Below are 18309 nucleotides of genomic sequence, written 5' to 3' on the forward strand. Positions count from 1 at the left end.
CGCTTAGTTGTTGTTTTAAGAAATGAAAACTTCATTATACTTTTTCCCCTTCAGAATGATATGAGGAAAAATGAAAACCTATTGCTATGTGAATAAGGGCGATACACCTTAACCCACTGTGATACCATGTTAATATAATAAACGATAATTTGGTATGAGATCTGAGATAGTAATCACTTTGTCACGAGATAAAAAATGTGTATTAATCAGATAATAATCACTTTGTCACGAGATAACAAACGTGTATTAATGAGATAATAATCACTTTGTCACGAGATAAAAAATGTGTATTAATGAGATAATAATCACTTTGTCACGAGATAAAAAATGTGTATTAATCAGATAATAATCACTTTGTCACGAGATAAAAAATGTGTATTAATGAGATAATAATCACTTTGTCACGAGATAAAAAATGTGTATTAATCAGATAATATTCACTTTGTCAAGAGATAACAAATGTGTATTTTTGAGATAATAATCACTTTGTCACGAGAAAACAAATGTATATTAATGATATGATATGATATTTATCACGAGAAAACAAATGTGTATTAATGAGATAATAATCAATTGGTCAAGAGATAACAAATGTGTATTAATCAGATGATAATCATTTTGTCACGAGATAACAAATGTGTATTAATGAGATAATCACTTTGTCACGAGATAACAAATGTGTATTAATGAGATAATAATCAATTGGTCAAGAGATAACAAATGTGTATTAATGAGATAATAATCACTTTTCACGAGATAACAAATGTGTATTAATGAGATAATAATCACTGTGGCACAAGAAAACGAATATGTATTAATGAGACGATAATCACTTTGCCACGAGATACCAAATGTGTATTAATGAGATAATAATCACTTTGCCACGAGATACCAAATGTGTATTAATGATATGATAATCATTTTGTCACGAGATAACAAATGTGTATTAATCAGATAATAATCACTTTGTCAGGAGATAACAAATGTGTATTAATGAAACGATAATCACTTTGCCACGAGATACCAAATGTGCATTAATGAGATAATAATCACTTTGTCACGAGAAAACAAATGTGTATTAATGAGATAATAATCATTTTGTCCCGAGATAACAAATGCGTATCAATGAGATAATAATAACTTTGTCACCAGATAACAAATGTGTATTAATCAGATAATAATCACTTTGTCACGAGATAATAAATGCGTATTAATGAGATAATAATCACTTTGTCACGAGATAAAAAAAACGTGTATTAAAGAGATGATAATCATTTTGTCACGAGATAACAGATGTGTATTATTGAGATTATAATGACTTTGTCACGAGATAACAAATACGTATTAATCAGATAATAATCACTTTGTCACGAGATAACACATGTGTTTTAATGAGATAATAATCAATTGGTCAAGAGATAACAGATGTGTATTAATGAGATAATAATCACTTTGTCACGAGATAACAAATGTATATTAATGAGATAATAATCACTGTGGCACAAGAAAACGAATATGTATTAATGAGATGATAATCACTTTGTCACGAGAAAACAAATGTGTATTAATGAGATAATAATCACTCTGTAACCAGATAACAAATGTGTATTAATGAGATAAAAATCGCTTTCTAACGAAATAACTATTCCTATTGGTACTGATACACACAAGTGCATCAGCTGTATCCGAATTAAGGTAAATTCCAGTCGTAAATATATACATAATGTATTGCAGACCTTTACATAATTTCTTCCACCTGCTGTACCAAGCCATGTTTGCATTGATATGTAAGGTTTTGTTTTAACATTTCTGTCATAAATGTCAATAATTAATTTTGCGTATACAATTAATTATATTTCAATCGGAATTTCATAATCAATGCCAACAGATTAATGCATTTAACAGATAAGCTTACAATGTCTTAACATGTAAATAGCTATGTTTGTCTATACACAGGAGGCAATACTACTCTCCAACAGGGAATGACGTCCACAACTTCCACTGGAGCTACATCGCCATCTTCTTCTCGTACAATCGGTCCTACTGGAACTGTATCACCAGCCTCTTCTCGTACCGTTGGTTCTACTAGAGCTACACTGCCAGCTTCTTCTCGTACCGTCGGTTCTACTAGAACTGCATCGCCAGGCTCTTCTCGTACCTTTGGCTCAACTAGAGCTTCATCGCCAGCTTCTTCTCGTACCGTCGGTTCTACTGTAGCTGCATCGCCAGCCTCTTCTCGTACCGTTGGCTCAACTAGAGCTACATCGCCAGCTTCTTCTTGTACCGTTGGTTCAACTGGAACTGCATCATCAGCTTCTTCACGTACCGTCGGTTCTACTAGAACTGCATCACCAGCTTCTTCTCGGACAGTCGGCTCAACTAGAGCTACATCGCCAGCTTCTTCTCGTACCGTTGGTTCTACTAGAGCTACATCGCCAGCTTCTTCTCGTACTGTCGGTTCTACTAGAACTGCACCATCAGCTTCTTCTCGTACCGTCGATTCTACTAGAACTGCATCACAACCTTCTTCTCCTAACGTCGGTTTCACTGGAACTGCATCACCAGCCTCTTCTCGTACCGTCGGTTTTACTAGAGCTACATCGCCAGCTTCTTCTCGGACCGTTGGTTCAACAAGGGCTACATCGCCAGTTTCTTCTCGTACACTCGGTTTTACTAGAGCTACATCGCCAGCTTCTTCTCGGACCGTTGGTTCAACAAGGGCTACATCGCCAGTTTCTTCTCGTACACTTGGTTCTACTAGAACTTCATCGCCAGCTTCTTCTCGTACCGTGGGCTCAACTAGAGCTACATCGCCAGCTTCTTCTCGTACCGTCGGTTCAACTGGAATTGCATCACCAGCTTCTTCTCGTGCGGTCGGTTCTACTAGAGCTACATCACCAGCTTCTTCTCGTACCGTCGGTTCAACTGGAACTGCATCACCAGCTTCTTCTCGGACTTTCAGCTCAACTAGATCTACATCGCCAGCCTCTTCTCGTACCGTTGGTTCTACAAGAGCAACATCGCCAGCTTCTTCACGTACCGTCGGTTCTACTAGAACTGCATCACCAGCTTCTTCTCGCATCGTCGGCTCAACTAGAGCTACATCGCCAGCTTCCTCTCGTACCGTTGGTTCTACTAGAGCTACATCGCTAGCTTCTTCTCGTACCGTCGGTTCTACTAGAACTGCACCATCCGCTTCTTCTCGTACCGTCGATTCTACTAGAGCAACATCGCCAGCTTCTTCACGTACCGTCGGTTCTACTAGAACTGCATCACCAGCTTCTTCTCGGACCGTCGGCTCAACTAGAGCTACATCGCTAGCTTCTTCTCGTACCGTCGGTTCTACTAGAGCTACATCGCTAGCTTCTTCTCGTACCGTTGGTTCTACTAGAACTGCACCATCAGCTTCTTCTCGGACAGTTGGCTCAACTAGAGCTACATCCCCAGCTTCTTCTCATACTGTCGGTTCTACTGGAACTGCATCACAACCTTCTTCTCCTAACGTCGGTTTTACTGGAACCGCATCACCTGCCTCTTCTCGTGCCGTCGGTTCTACTAGAGCTACATCACCAGCTTCCTCTCGTACCGTCGGTTCAACTAGAACTGCATCACCAGCTTCCTCTCGTACCGTCCATTCTACTAGAGCTACATCGCTAGCTTCTTCTCGGACTGTTGGTTCAACAAGGGCTACATCGCAAGTTTCTTCTCGTACACTCGGTTCAACTAGAGCTACATCGCCAGCTTCTTCTCGTACCGTCGGTTCAACTGGAACTGCAACACCAGCTTATTCTCGGACTGTCGGCTCAACTAGAGCTACATCGCCAGCCTCTTCTGGTGCCATCGGTTCTACTAGAGCTACATCGCCAGCTTCTTCTCGTACCGTCGGTTCAACTGGAACTGCATCACCAGCTTCTTCTCGGACTGTCGGCTCAACTAGAGCTACATCGCCCGCTTCTCGTACCGTCGGTTCAACTGGAACTGCATCACCAGCTTTTTCTCGTACCGTAGGCTCAACTGGAACTACACCGCCAGCCTCTTCTCGTACCGTTGGTTCTACAAGAGCTACATCGCCAGCCTCTTCTCATACCGTGGATTCAACTAGAGCTACATCGCCAGCTTCTTCTCGTACCGTTGGTTCTACTAGAGCTACATCGCCAGCTTCTTCTCGTACCGTCGGTTCTACTAGAACTGCGTCACCAGCTTCTTCTCGGACCGTCGGCTCAACTAGAGCTACATCGCCAGCTTCTTCTCGTGCCGTTGGTTCTACTAGAGATACATCGCCAGCTTCTTCTCGTACCGTCGGTTCTACTAGAACTGCACCATCAGCTTCTTCTCGTACCGTCGGTTCTACTAGAGCTACATCGCCAGCTCCTTCTCGTACCGTCGGTTTTACTGGAACTACACCACCAGCTTCTTCTCGTACCATGGGCGCAACCAGAGCTACATCGCCCGCTTCTCGTACCGTCGGTTCAACTGGAACTGCATCACCAGCTGTTTCTCGTACCGCAGGCTCAACTGGAACTACACCGCCAGCCTCTTCTCGTACCGTTGGTTCTACAAGAGCTACATCGCCAGCCTCTTCTCATACCGTGGATTCAACTAGAGCTACATCGCCAGCTTCTTCTCGTACCGTTGGTTCTACTAGAGCTACATCGCCAGCTTCTTCTCGTACCGTCGGTTCTACTAGAACTGCACCATCAGCTTCTTCTCGTACCGTCGGTTCTACTAGAGCTTCATCGCCAGCTTCTTCTCGTACCGTCGGTTCTACTAGAACTGCACCATCAGCTTCTTCTCGTACCGTCGGTTCTACTAGAGCTACATCGCTAGCTTCTTCTCCTACCGTCGGTTCAACTGGAACTGCATCACCAGCTTTTTCTCGGACTGTCGGCTCAACTAGAGCTACATCCCCAGCTTCTTCTCGTACCGTCGGTTTAACTGGAACTGCATCACCAGCTTCTTCTCGGACCGTCGGCTCAACTAGAGCTACATCGCCGGCTTCTTCTCGTACTGTCGGTTCTACTAGAACTGCACCATCAGCTTCTTCTCGTTTCATCGGTTCTACTAGAGCTACATCGCCAGCTTCTTCTCCTACCATCCGTTCTACTCGAACTGCACCACCAGTTTCTTCTCGTACCGTTGGTTCCACTAGAGCTACATCGCCAGCTTCTTCTCCGACTGTCGGCTCAACTAAAGCAACATCGCCAGCTTCTTCTCGTAACGTCGGTTCAACTGGAATTGCAGCACCAGCTTCTTCTCGGACTGTCGGCTCAACTAGAGCTACATCGCCAGCTTCTTCTCGTACCGTTGGTTCTACTAGAGCTACATCACCAGTTTCTTCTCCTACCGTCGGTTCCACTAGAGCTACATCGCCAGCTTCTTCTCGTACCGTCGGTTCAACTGGAATTGCAGCACCAGCTTCTTCTCGGACTGTCGGCTCAACTAGAGCTACATCGCCAGCTTCTTCTCGTACCGTTGGTTCTACTAGAGCTACACCGCCAGCTTCTTCTCGTACCGTCGGTTCTACTAGAACTGCAACACCACCTTCTTCTCGTTCCGTCGGTTCTACTAGAACTGCATCACCAGCTTCTTCTCCGACTGTCGGCTCAACTAAAGCAACATCGCCAGCTTCTTCTCCGACTGTCGGCTCAACTAAAGCAACATCGCCAGCTTCTTCTCGTACCGTCGGTTCAACTGGAATTGCAGCACCAGCTTCTTCTCGGACTGTCGGCTCAACTAGAGCTACATCGCCAGCTTCTTCTCGTACCGTTGGTTCTACTAGAGCTACATCACCAGTTTCTTCTCGTACCGTCGGTTCCACTAGAGCTACATCGCCAGCTTCTTCTCGTACCGTCGGTTCAACTGGAATTGCAGCACCAGCTTCTTCTCGGACTGTCGGCTCAACTAGAGCTACATCGCCAGCTTCTTCTCGTACCGTTGGTTCTACTAGAGCTACATCGCCAGCTTCTTCTCGTACCGTCGGTTCTACTAGAACTGCAACACCACCTTCTTCTCGTTCCGTCGGTTCTACTAGAACTGCATCACCAGCTTCTTCTCCGACTGTCGGCTCAACTAAAGCAACATCGACAGCCTTTTCTCGTACCGTTGGTTCTACTAGAGCTACATCGCCAGCTACTCGAACCGTCGGTTCAACTGTAACTGCATCACCAGCTTCTTCTCGTACCGTCGGTTCTACTAGAACTGCACCATCAGCTTCTTCTCGTACCGTCGGTTCTACTAGAGCTACATCGCTAGCTTCTTCTCCTACCATCGGTTCTACTCGAACTGCACCACCAGTTTCTTTTCGTACCGTTGGTTCCACTAGAGCTACATCGCCAGCTTCTTCTCCGACTGTCGGCTCAACTAAAGCAACATCGTCAGCTTCTGCTCGTACCGTCGGTTCAACTGGAATTGCAGCACCAGCTTCTTCTCGGACTGTCGGCTCAACTAGAGCTACATCGCCAGCTTCTTCTCGTACCGTTGGTTCTACTAGAGCTACATCGCCAGCTTCTTCTCGTACCGTCGGTTCTACTAGAACTGCACCACCACCTTCTTCTCGTTCCGTCGGTTCTACTAGAACTGCATCACCAGCTTCTTCTCCGACTGTCGGCTCAACTAAAGCAACATCGACAGCCTTTTCTCGTACCGTTGGTTCTACTAGAACTGCATCACCAGCTTCTTCTCCGACTGTCGGCTCAACTAAAGCAACATCGCCAGCTTCTCGTACCGTCGGTTCAACTGGAACTGCATCACCAGCTCCTTCTCTGACTGTCGGCTCAACTAGAGCAACATCGCCTGCTTCTCGTACCGTTGGTTCAACTGGAGCTACATCGCCAGCTGCTTCTCGAACCGTCGGTTCAACTGTAACTGCATCACCAGCTTCTTCTCGTACCGTCGGTTCTACTAGAACTGCACCATCAGCTTCTTCTCGTACCGTCGGTTCTACTAGAGCTACATCGCTAGCTTCTTCTCCTACCATCGGTTCTACTCGAACTGCACCACCAGTTTCTTCTCGTACCGTTGGTTCAACTAGAGCTACATCGCCAGCTTCTTCTCCGACTGTCGGCTCAACTAAAGCAACATCCCCAGCTTCTTCTCGTACCGTCGGTTCAACTAGAATTGCAGCACCAGCTTCTTCTCGGACTGTCGGCTCAACTAGAGCTACATCGCCAGCTTCTTCTCGTACCGTTGGTTCTACTAGAGCTACATCGCCAGCCTCTTCTCGTACCGTCGGTTCAATTGGAACTGCATCACCAGCTCCTTCTCGGACTGTCGGCTCAACTAGAGCTACATCGCCAGCTGCTTCTCGAACCGTCGGTTCAACTGGAACTGCATCATCAGCTTCTTCTCGTACCGTGGGTTCTACTAGAACTGCATCATCGGCTTCTTCTCGTACCGTTGGTTTTACTGGAATTACGTCGTCATCTACTGCTACTTCCGGTTCTACAGGAGCGCCATCTGCAGTTACCTCATCACCTTCTACTGGTGCAATTAGCTCTACCCGAGCGCCACATGGTATTACATCATCATCTTCTACTGGTACATTCACCTTTTCTCCCGCGCCGCGTACAATACCATCATCACCTTCTACTGGTGGAATCGGCTCTACCCGAGCGGTAAATGGAGTTACATCATCACATTCAACTGGTACCGTCAATTCTTCAACAGCGCCACATGGTTTTTCATCAACATCCTCTACTGGTGTTATCGGCTCTAACCAAACACCAAGGGGAGTGACGTCATCGCATTCTAGTGCTACTACCGGTTCTACCCGAGCACCATCTGGAGTTACATCATCACCTTCTACTGGTTCCGTAGGTTCTAGCCCATTACCAAATAAAATGACATCCCCTTCTGCTAGTACAATCGGCTCTAACCCAGTGTCACTTGGTTTTACATCATCATCTTCTACTGTTGCTGTCGGCTCTAACTCAACACCACAGGGAGTGACATCGTCATCGTCTGCTAGGTCGACGTCATCACCACCGCTCCCCGTTGTTAACACGTCACAGCCACAGTCTTTAACGACATCAGTGAGTCCAATAGTTAGCACCGCTCAGTTTACCGGAAGGACAACATCTGTTTCAACAAATGCTCCCCAATCAGGAATGAGTAAGTAGATTAAGTAGATGCCCTTGGTTTTATTTATATTTGACTTGTCATATCTGAACTGTACATATAGCCATGCAAGCCGTTTCCCAAAAATAACTAAACCAAGTGTAAACGTAGAGAGTATAAGGTCACCTTTATAGCTCAGACTAGCGGAATTTCCATTTAGCCTAGTTGTAGGATGCTTGCCCTGAGAGCGAAAGGTCGCTAGTCCGAAGCCCGACACGGGCAGGGTATTTTTTATTACTCCTTCCTATTACAGATTTGGTACTGTTGACCACTCCAGGGGGCTTACATGTAGCTGAAGAATCTGCATTGTGGTTGCCTTCAAGGGCAAAGACTTTTTGAAGGAGGGAGTAGTGTAAAAGTAGGGAGTAATAAGGCCACTTTACTAACTCAGACTAGCGGGAATTTCTCTTTAGTAGGATGTTTGCCTTGAAAGCCATAGGTCGCTAGTTCGAAGCCCGGAACGGGCAGGGTATTTTTCATTACTCTTTACTATTACATCCATCGCTTGGTTGCTAATTGAAAATAATCCATAATTTCGAGGAAAGGTTTTATAGGATGCAATCTACAATCTAGCAGTAGGTAGAACTATATCATTGGAGAGATAATGTAATAGCAGCATTACAGAGACAACAAGTATTTGTTTTACTACATTATAATGCAAACAACAATCGGGAAAATGCTCTGATCTAGCTGTGTCTTTTCTCTGTTTCAGATAATTCTATGTTTTTCTCCCTTAACACTGATAATCGAGTCATGTTCCACGATACGAGAAGCGGAAATGTAGGTAGTATATGTTGTTTCAAGTGGAACGACACAGAAGCCGACGTGATGTGCCAACATCTTGGGTTACCTGGTCCTGGATTGGCTATTGTGCTACCACGTGATCAGAGTTTAAGTAGAGGCTTGTACGCAGTCAATTGTACGGGAAATGAACGCAATGCGTTTGATTGTGATTTGGCCTTCTCCGATGTATCAAATGGGATGTGTAACAATCTAGGTGATGCTGCATTACAATGCGGGAATTTGACGAGTAAGCAGTCTTTTAAGTTATTTCTAGTTGATATACTCGGTCGATGGAAATGAAAACAGTAAATAAAATAGGTAAAAATGATGCTGTAATCAGGATTGGTGTAGTTTTTCCATGCTTATTAACGCTCATTATACTTAAGTTATTTATTGCTAAAATAACTATGTCATATTTGGTTTATAAAACATTAAATGTTGAAAAGTAATTCTATGTGCGAGCCTTTCACATTGTGGTCAATATAGTTGTCTATGTACATGCATTAATTATTTGTCTCGATATATATTATATGTTATGTAAGTTCAACATTCAATATAAGTGTACGACAACTTCCTCTTCAAATATCATGAGACGTTCTGATATATTTGTACTAATATATGTTCCTTTTCATTCAGCTTCACAATCACCAACGACTACTTCGGCTTCAGCTACGCAACCACCAACTGTTCTTTCCTCTTCAACATCGCAGCAACCGGCTGTGGTTTCGGTTTCAACTCCGCAACCAGCGACTGGTGTTTCAACTTCAACTAGACAATCACAAACAGCTTCCAGTACGCGACAGATGACGACAAAAACGACCACATCTCAATCGGCTACTGCTTCAGCTATAACGACACGACAAAAAACTACATCCTCAACCACAGTTACTAGTACGAGTGCTGCTAATTCAGCTACAACTGCACGACCGACTATGACTGCACCTTCGTCGACTTCACACCCCCAGACGACCACTGGAAGTCACACCAGTCCTACCACTGGAAGTCAAACCAGTACTACTACTGGAAGTCAAACCAGTCCTACCACTAGAAGTCAAACTAGTACTACCACTGGAAGTCAAGCTACTACTACCATTGGAAGTCAAGCTAGTACTACCACTAGAAGTCAAACTACTACTACCACTGGAAGTCAAACTAGTACTACCACTGGAAGTCAAACTAGTACTACCACTGGAAGTCAAACTAGTACTACCACTGGAAGTCAAACTACTACTACCACTGGAAGTCACACTAGTACTACTACTGTAGGTCAAACCAGTACTACCACTGACACAAACTGTGTGTCTGGTTCTGGATTCTGTAGCTTCAATGCAGATTCCCTGGGATCTGGAGGTATGTTTCATACATTAGTCGTCTTAAACGGTGAAAAATGACATACACATGTATATAAGTGAAAAAAGTCATTTATCTAATTAACTGATAAGTACATAATGTAAGTTCAGACATATCTGATAACGAGTGTATAAATGTGGTTAAACGGTAACCAAAGAAATGTGCTGAATACAAACGATTTTATTATATTTTCTAGCGTCATCTTGGCATGTCGGCTGGTCCACCATGATTTTGGCCTTTGTGTTGGTCACATTGAGCCTCATCCTGCGTATCTAATTGTATTGCCCGAGAATGTTACCAGGACAACCGGAGGTAGAACGTAGAGAACGTCCCCAGTCAACCTGTCAAATGATATCATATTATCGCAATGTTTACACTGAATGACTTTTCAACAATATGATACCAAGATAATGTTTACGTTGTAATGGACGGAGTTCACACTGTTACAAAAGTCATCTTCTAATGCAAGAATCATTTTACTCAGATGTATTAGTATAGATCTAACTCAGCCCTCCATTAACTTAAAATGTGTAGTCATGAAAAGGTTGTTATCAAATGGGTAGTTATGAAAAGGTTGTTATAAAATGGATAGTTATGAAAAGGTTGTTATAAAATGGGTAGTTATGAAAAGGTAGTTATAAAATGGAAAGTTATGAAAAGGTTGTTATAAAATGGATAGTTATGAAAAGGTAGTTATAAAATGGAAAGTTATGAAAAGGTTGCGGAGTAGTTTATATATTATAAGCATGATATATAGTAGTCTACAAACCTGACTCAATATTCTATATTAAAATCTGTGGTTACCTTAGATGATGTTTGAAAAGAATGCTATACTCGAGAAAGCATAATGAACATCATGTATATTTTAATATGCTTGACCATATGTGAGAAAAGTCATTGACTTGAGCTTGTAATCAAGCTTTAATAAAGACTATCATTATTAGTATTAGTAGTATTTAGCTTACATGTGCATTATTGTAGGATCTACCTAATTGCAATGCTTTTGGCAAGTAAGTGTTTCTAAACCACGGCTACGGACACTTTTAATTTCGCAAAGTAAGTAAAGGAAAATGTAAGTTTTATCAATATATATACTGAAACGAAAAAGAAACGCAACTTCAAATTGTAGGTTTAATAAAATAATACTTGTGAGCATTATGTTTAAATTTCATATGTAATAGTTAATATTGAATATTGATGTAACATCCTTTAAATGTTTAGAGATTTTTAAGAACAGGTCACTTTGCTAGAAGGTCATGATTGGTAGTACCCTACGTGAATCCAAGTTGAAATGGCAGCAGTTTTGAAACCTTGCCCTAATATCGTGTGTGTCCTCCTCGAACAGTTATCACATCTCTAATTCTTTGTTGCATTGAGTTCATCAGGGCATTGACTTTCCGTATTGGAATGTTATTCCATTCTTGGACGAGTGCATTTGCTAACTGAGGGAGGGTATTTGGGGGGTTACGGCGATTTCGAATTCTTCTGTCTAATTCATCCCACAAATGCTCGATTGGGGACAGGTCGGGGCTATATGGAGGCCAATCTATAGGAACAATGTTCTGTGTCGCAAGAAAGTCTCTACAGACTCTTGCAACGTGTGGTCTCGCGTTATCTTGCTGAAAGGTTAGATGATGCTGCCTAACAAACGGCACAACATGGGGCCTAAGGATCTCATCCCGATAGCGTACGGCCGTTAAATTCCCATTGACTATCACCAAAGGCGTCTTCAAACCATGGGAGATTCCCGCCCAAACCATAACTGATCCACCCCCAAATCGGTCGTGTTCCAAAACACAGGCGTCAGCAAAACGTTCGCCTCGACGCCGGTACACACGTTGACGGCCATCTGCTCGAAATAACGTGAATCGAGATTCATCGGTGAAGAGCATAGACCTCCAACGTCTCATAGGAAAACGTCTGGGCATATGTGCCGTTGCCCATTGCATACGACGTGCTCGACGTTGCGGTGTTAGTGGTAAACCAACGTACTGTCGCCTTGCACGCAAATTAGCCTCACGCAGTCTGTTGATCACTGTTTGGGGATGAATTCGACGGTTATGATTACCAATCGTATTCCTTGCCGTTTCAGCGGCCGTTAATCTCCTGTTACGCAGGTGTGCCAACCTAAGAACCCGGTCTTGACGTCGCGACGTTACGCGTGGACGTCCTGATCTCGGCTGGTCATCGACTCTTCCTGTTGCGTTAAGACGTGAAACTAATCGACTAATAGTCGATTTGTGAACTCTGAATTGTCGAGCGACGTGAAGTTGCGTGTTCCCTGCCAGAAGCATCGCTATAGCACGTCCTCTATCAACCTTTGATAACCGTGGCATAATTGTAAAAGGAATTATTGTTTGCAAAAGTATTGGCGATGATGTGGCTCAATGTTAGTGTTATTTTAGAAGTCAAACTACTACTACCACTGGAAGTCAAACCAGTCCTACCACTAGAAGTCAAACTACTACTACCATTGGGAGTCAAACCAGTACTACCATTGGGAGTCAAACCAGTCCTACCACTAGAAGTCAAACCAGTACTACCACTGGAAGTCACACCAGTCCTACCACTAGAAGTCAAACCAGTACTACCACTGGAAGTCACACCAGTCCTACCACTAGAAGTCAAACCAGTCCTACCACTAGAAGTCAAACCAGTACTACCACTGGAAGTCACACCAGTCCTACCACTAGAAGTCAAACCAGTCCTACCACTAGAAGTCAAACCAGTACTACCACTGGAAGTCAAACCAGTACTACCACTGGAAGTCAAACCAGTACTACCATTGGAAGTCAAACCAGTCCTACCACTAGAAGTCAAACTACTACTACCATTGGGAGTCAAACCAGTCCTACCACTAGAAGTCAAACCAGTCCTACCACTAGAAGTCAAACCAGTCCTACCACTAGAAGTCAAACTAGTACTACCACTAGAAGTCAAACTACTACTACCACTGGAAGTCACACCAGTACTACCATTGGAAGTCAAACCAGTCCTACCACTGGAAGTCAAACTACTTCTACCACTGGAGGTCAAACTAGTACTACTACTGGAGGTCAAACCAGTACTACCACTGACACAAACTGTGTGTCTGGTTCTGGATTCTGTAGCTTCAATGCAGATTCCCTGGGATCTGGAGGTATGTTTCATACATTAGTCGTCTTAAACGGTGAAAAATGACATACACATGTATATAAGTGAAAAAAGTCATTTATCTAATTAATTGATAAGTACATAATGTAAGCTCAGACATATCTGATAACGGGTGTATAAATGTGGTTAAACGGTAACCAAAGAAATGTGCTGAATACAAACGATTTTATTATATTTTCTAGCGTCATCTTGGCATGTCGGCTGGTCCACCATGATCTTGGCCTTTGTGTTGGTCACTTTGAGCCTCATTCTGCGTATCTAATTGTATTGCCCGAGAATGTTACCAGGACAACCGGAGGTAGAACGTAGAGAACGTCCCCAGTCAACCTGTCAAATGATATCATATTATCGCAATGTTTACATTGAATGACTTTTCAACAATATGATACCAAGATAATGTTTACGTTGTAATGGACGGAGTTCACACTGTTACAAAAGTCATCTTCTAATGCAAGAATCATTTTACTCAGATGTATTAGTATAGATCTAACTCAGCCCTCCATTAACTTAAAATGTGTAGTCATGAAAAGGTTGTTATCAAATGGGTAGTTATGAAAAGGTTGTTATAAAATGGATAGTTATGAAAAGGTTGTTATAAAATGGGTAGTTATGAAAAGGTAGTTATAAAATGGAAAGTTATGAAAAGGTTGTTATAAAATGGATAGTTATGAAAAGGTAGTTATAAAATGGAAAGTTATGAAAAGGTTGCGGAGTAGTTTATATATTATAAGCATGATATATAGTAGTCTACAAACCTGACTCAATATTCTATATTAAAATCTGTGGTTACCTTAGATGATGTTTGAAAAGAATGCTATACTCGAGAAAGCATAATGAACATCATGTATATTTTAATATGCTTGACCATATGTGAGAAAAGTCATTGACTTGAGCTTGTAATCAAGCTTTAATAAAGACTATCATTATTAGTATTAGTAGTATTTAGCTTACATGTGCATTATTATAGGATCTACCTAATTTCAATGCTTTTGGCAAGTAAGTGTTTCTAAACCACGGCTACGGACACTTTTAATTTCGCAAAGTAAGTAAAGGAAAATGTAAGTTTTATCAATATATATATAAATATATCAACTTTTAAACCTGATGATATTTTCCAATAGTATTTCTTACAGTTGTAGTCCCTTTATTAACTATGAGCTACCTATCAAAATGACTCGCGTGATTTTATATTTTATAAAAAGAACTATTTATCGAGTTTATTGTATGTCCTAGAGCTATTTATAAAGACGTTTGTATGCCTTAGAAATACTTATAGAGACTAATGTATACCGTAGAACTATTTATAAAGACTAGTGTATACTTTAGGACTATTTATAGAGACTATTGTATACTTTAGAACTATTTATAAAGACTATTGTATACTTTAGAACTATTTATAGAGACTATTGTATACCGTAGAACTATTTATAGAGACTATTGTATACTTAAGAACTATTTATAGAGACTATTGTATACTTTAGAACTATTTATAGAGACTATTGTATACTTTAGAATATTTATAGAGACTATTGTATACTTTAGAACTATTTATAGAGACTATTGTATACCGTAGAACTATTTATAGAGACTATTGTATACTTAAGAACTATTTATAGAGACTATTGTATACTTTAGAACTATTTATAGAGACTATTGTATACTTTAGAACTATTTATAGAGACTATTGTATACTTTAGAATATTTATAGAGACTATTGTATAATTTAGAACTATTTATAGAGACTATTGTATACTTTAGAACTATTTATAGAGACTATTGTATACCTTAGAACTATATATAGAGACAATTGTATACTTTAGAACTATTTATAGAGACTATTGTATACCTTGGAACTATTTATAAAGACTATTGTATACTTCAGAACTATTTATAGAGACTATTGTATACTTTAGGACTATTTATAGAGACTATTGTATACTTTAGAACTATTTATAGAGACTATTGTATACCTTAGAACTATTTATAAAGACTATTGTATACTTTAGAACTATTTATAGAGACTATTGTATACTTTAGAACTATTTATAAAGACTATTGTATACTTTAGGACTATTGACAAAGATTATTGTATACTTTATAATTATTAATAGAGACTATTGTATACTTTAGAACTATTTATAGAGACTATTGTATACTTTAGGACTATTGATAAAGACTATTGTATACTTTAAAACTATTTATAGAGACTATTGTATACTTTATAACTATTTATAGAGACCATTGTATACTTTAGAACTATTTATAGAGACCATTGTATACTTTAGGACTATTTATAGAGACTATTGTATACTTTATAATTATTAATAGAGACTATTGTATACTTTAGAACTATTTATAGAGACTATTGTATACTTTAGGACTATTGATAAAGACTATTGTATACTTTAAAACTATTTATAGAGACTATTGTATACTTTATAACTATTTATAGAGACCATTGTATACTTTAGAACTATTTATAGAGACCATTGTATACTTTAGGACTATTTATAGAGACTATTGTATACTTTAGAATTATTTATAGAGACTATTGTATACTTTAGGACTATTGATAAAGACTATTGTATACTTTAGGACTATTTATAGAGACTATTGTATACCTTAGAACTATTTATAGAGACTATTGTATACCGTAGAACTATTTATAGAGACTATTGTATACTTTAGAACTATTTATAGAGACTATTGTATACTTTAGGACTATTGATAAAGACTATTGTATACTTTAGAACTATTTATAGAGACTATTGTATACTTTAGAACTATTTATAGAGACTATTGTATACTTTAGGACTATTGATAAAGATTATTGTATACCTTAGAAGTATTAATAAAGACCATTGTATGCTTTAGAACTAATTGTAGATACTATTGTATCCGTTAGAACTATTAATAAAGACTATTGTATACCTTAGAAGTATTAATAAAGACCATTGTATGCTTTAGAACTAATTGTAGATACTATTGTATGCCTTAAAAGTATTAATAAAGACCAGTGTATGCCTTAGAAGTTTTAATAAAGACCATCGTATGCTTTAGAACTAATTGTAGAGACTATTGTATCCCTTAGAACTATTAAATATTAAGGCTAAAAAACAGGTCATCGGATACACCTTATGATATATTTAGGAACAATAATACGTAATTCATCAGAAATGATCATTTTAAATGTAGAATGAAATGTAGATTTTTCAAATTCTTTTCAAAGACTGCATAGTTGTTATCTCTCTATACTTATATAGGTACTCTAATAATGTACAATAGTCTACCACCTGTGATTATGTACAGTAGTTTACCACCAGTGATTATATTACAATAGTTTACCACCAGTGATTATGTACAATAGTTTACCACCTGTGATTATATACAATAGTTTACCACCAGTGACTATGTACAATAGTTTACCACCTGTAATTATATTACAATAGTTTACCACCTGTGATTATGTACAGTAGTTTACTACATGTGATTATGTACAATAGTTTACCACCTGTGATTATATAACAATAGTTTACCACCTGTGATTATATTACAATAGTTTACCACCTGTGATTATGTACAATAGTTTACCACCTGTGATTATGTACAATAGTTTACCACCTGTGATTATGTACAATAGTTTACCACCTGTGAGTATGTACAATAGTCTACCACCTGTGATTATGTACAGTAGTTTACCACCTGTGATTATGTACAATAGTTTACCACCTGTGATTATGTACAATAGTTTACCACCTGTGATTATGTACAATAGTTTACCACCTGTGATTATGTACAATAGTTTACCACCTGTGATTATGTACAATAGTTTACCACCTGTGATTATGTACAGTAGTTTACCACCTGCGATTATACATATACAACGAAGGATTGTATTTCGATCCGATGATGTCATACAATTTTATTTATTATTTTTCTTTTTTTTTATCCCACGAATTGTAAATGTTCAAATATCCGAATGGTGCATCGTTTATGTTCTTCTTTTGTTATCATTAAAATATTATTTTCCATTTTCTCTAGATGTTTTAGTTATGATATTTACATGCGCGCCCTGACTGAAGTGATGAGCTAGTTATGGTATTTACACGCGCGCCCTGAAGTGATGTGTAAGTTATGGTATTTACACGCGCGCCCTGAAGTGATGTGTGAGTTATGGTATTTACACACGCGCCCTGAAGTGATGTGTGAGTTATGGTATTTACACACGCGCCCTGAAGTGATGTGTGAGTTATGGTATTTACATGAGCGCCCTGAAGTGATGTGTAAGTTATGGTATTTACACGCGCGCCCTGAAGTGATGTGTAAGTTATGGCATTTACATGCACGCCCTGAAGTGATGTGTAAGTTATGGTATTTACATGCACGCCCTGAAGTGATGTGTAAGTTATGGTATTTACATGCACGCCCTGAAGTGATGTGTAAGTTATGGTATTTACATGCACGCCCTGAAGTGATGTGTAAGTTATGGTATTTACATGCACGCCCTGAAGTGATGTGTAAGTTATGGCATTTACATGCACGCCCTGAAGTGATGTGTAAGTTATGGTATTTACACGCGCGCCCTGAAGTGATGTGTGAGTTATGGTATTTACACGCGCGCCCTGAAGTGATGTGTGGGTTTTGGTATTTACACGCACGCCCTGAAGTGATGTGTAAGTTATGGTATTTACACACGCGCCCTGAAGTGATGTATGAGTTATGGTATTTACACGCGCGCCCTGAAGTGATGTGTAAGTTATGGCATTTACATGCACGCCCTGAAGTGATGTGTGAGTTATGGTATTTAAATGCGCGCCCTGAAGTGATATGTAATTGATGGTATTTACACACGCGCCCTGAAGTGATGTGTAAGTTATGGTATTTACATGCACGCCCTGAAGTGATGTG

The 18309-nt window shown here is 40.1% G+C and overlaps 1 protein-coding gene across 8 annotated transcripts in view; it reads left to right on the forward strand.

The window, feature by feature from the left end:
• The window catches only part of LOC117324935 (mucin-19-like), a 29847-nt gene extending 12410 nt beyond the window's left edge, over window positions 1-17437 (forward strand). The window contains exons 10-15 of one of the 8 annotated variants that reach the window (XR_004532094.1): window positions 1957-8109; window positions 8828-9145; window positions 9535-9948; window positions 12656-13387; window positions 13584-14018; window positions 14077-17437. Coding sequence is in view for 2 of the 8 variants with exons in the window: in XM_033880777.1 (XP_033736668.1) it covers window positions 1957-8109; window positions 8828-9145; window positions 9535-9948; window positions 12656-13387; window positions 13584-13663 (7697 nt within the window). In the remaining 6 variants the exon portion in view is untranslated. Of the gene's footprint in view, window positions 1-1956; window positions 8110-8827; window positions 9146-9534; window positions 10249-10444; window positions 11410-12655; window positions 13388-13583 lie in introns of those variants that run through there. The other 7 variants (XR_004532095.1, XR_004532096.1, XR_004532097.1 and 4 more) reach the window with 7 other exon arrangements.
• Window positions 17438-18309: the final 872 nt, after the last annotated feature.

Source organism: Pecten maximus, chromosome 4, assembly GCF_902652985.1.
Source record: "Pecten maximus chromosome 4, xPecMax1.1, whole genome shotgun sequence".
Classification (NCBI taxonomy): Eukaryota; Metazoa; Mollusca; class Bivalvia; order Pectinida; family Pectinidae; genus Pecten; species Pecten maximus.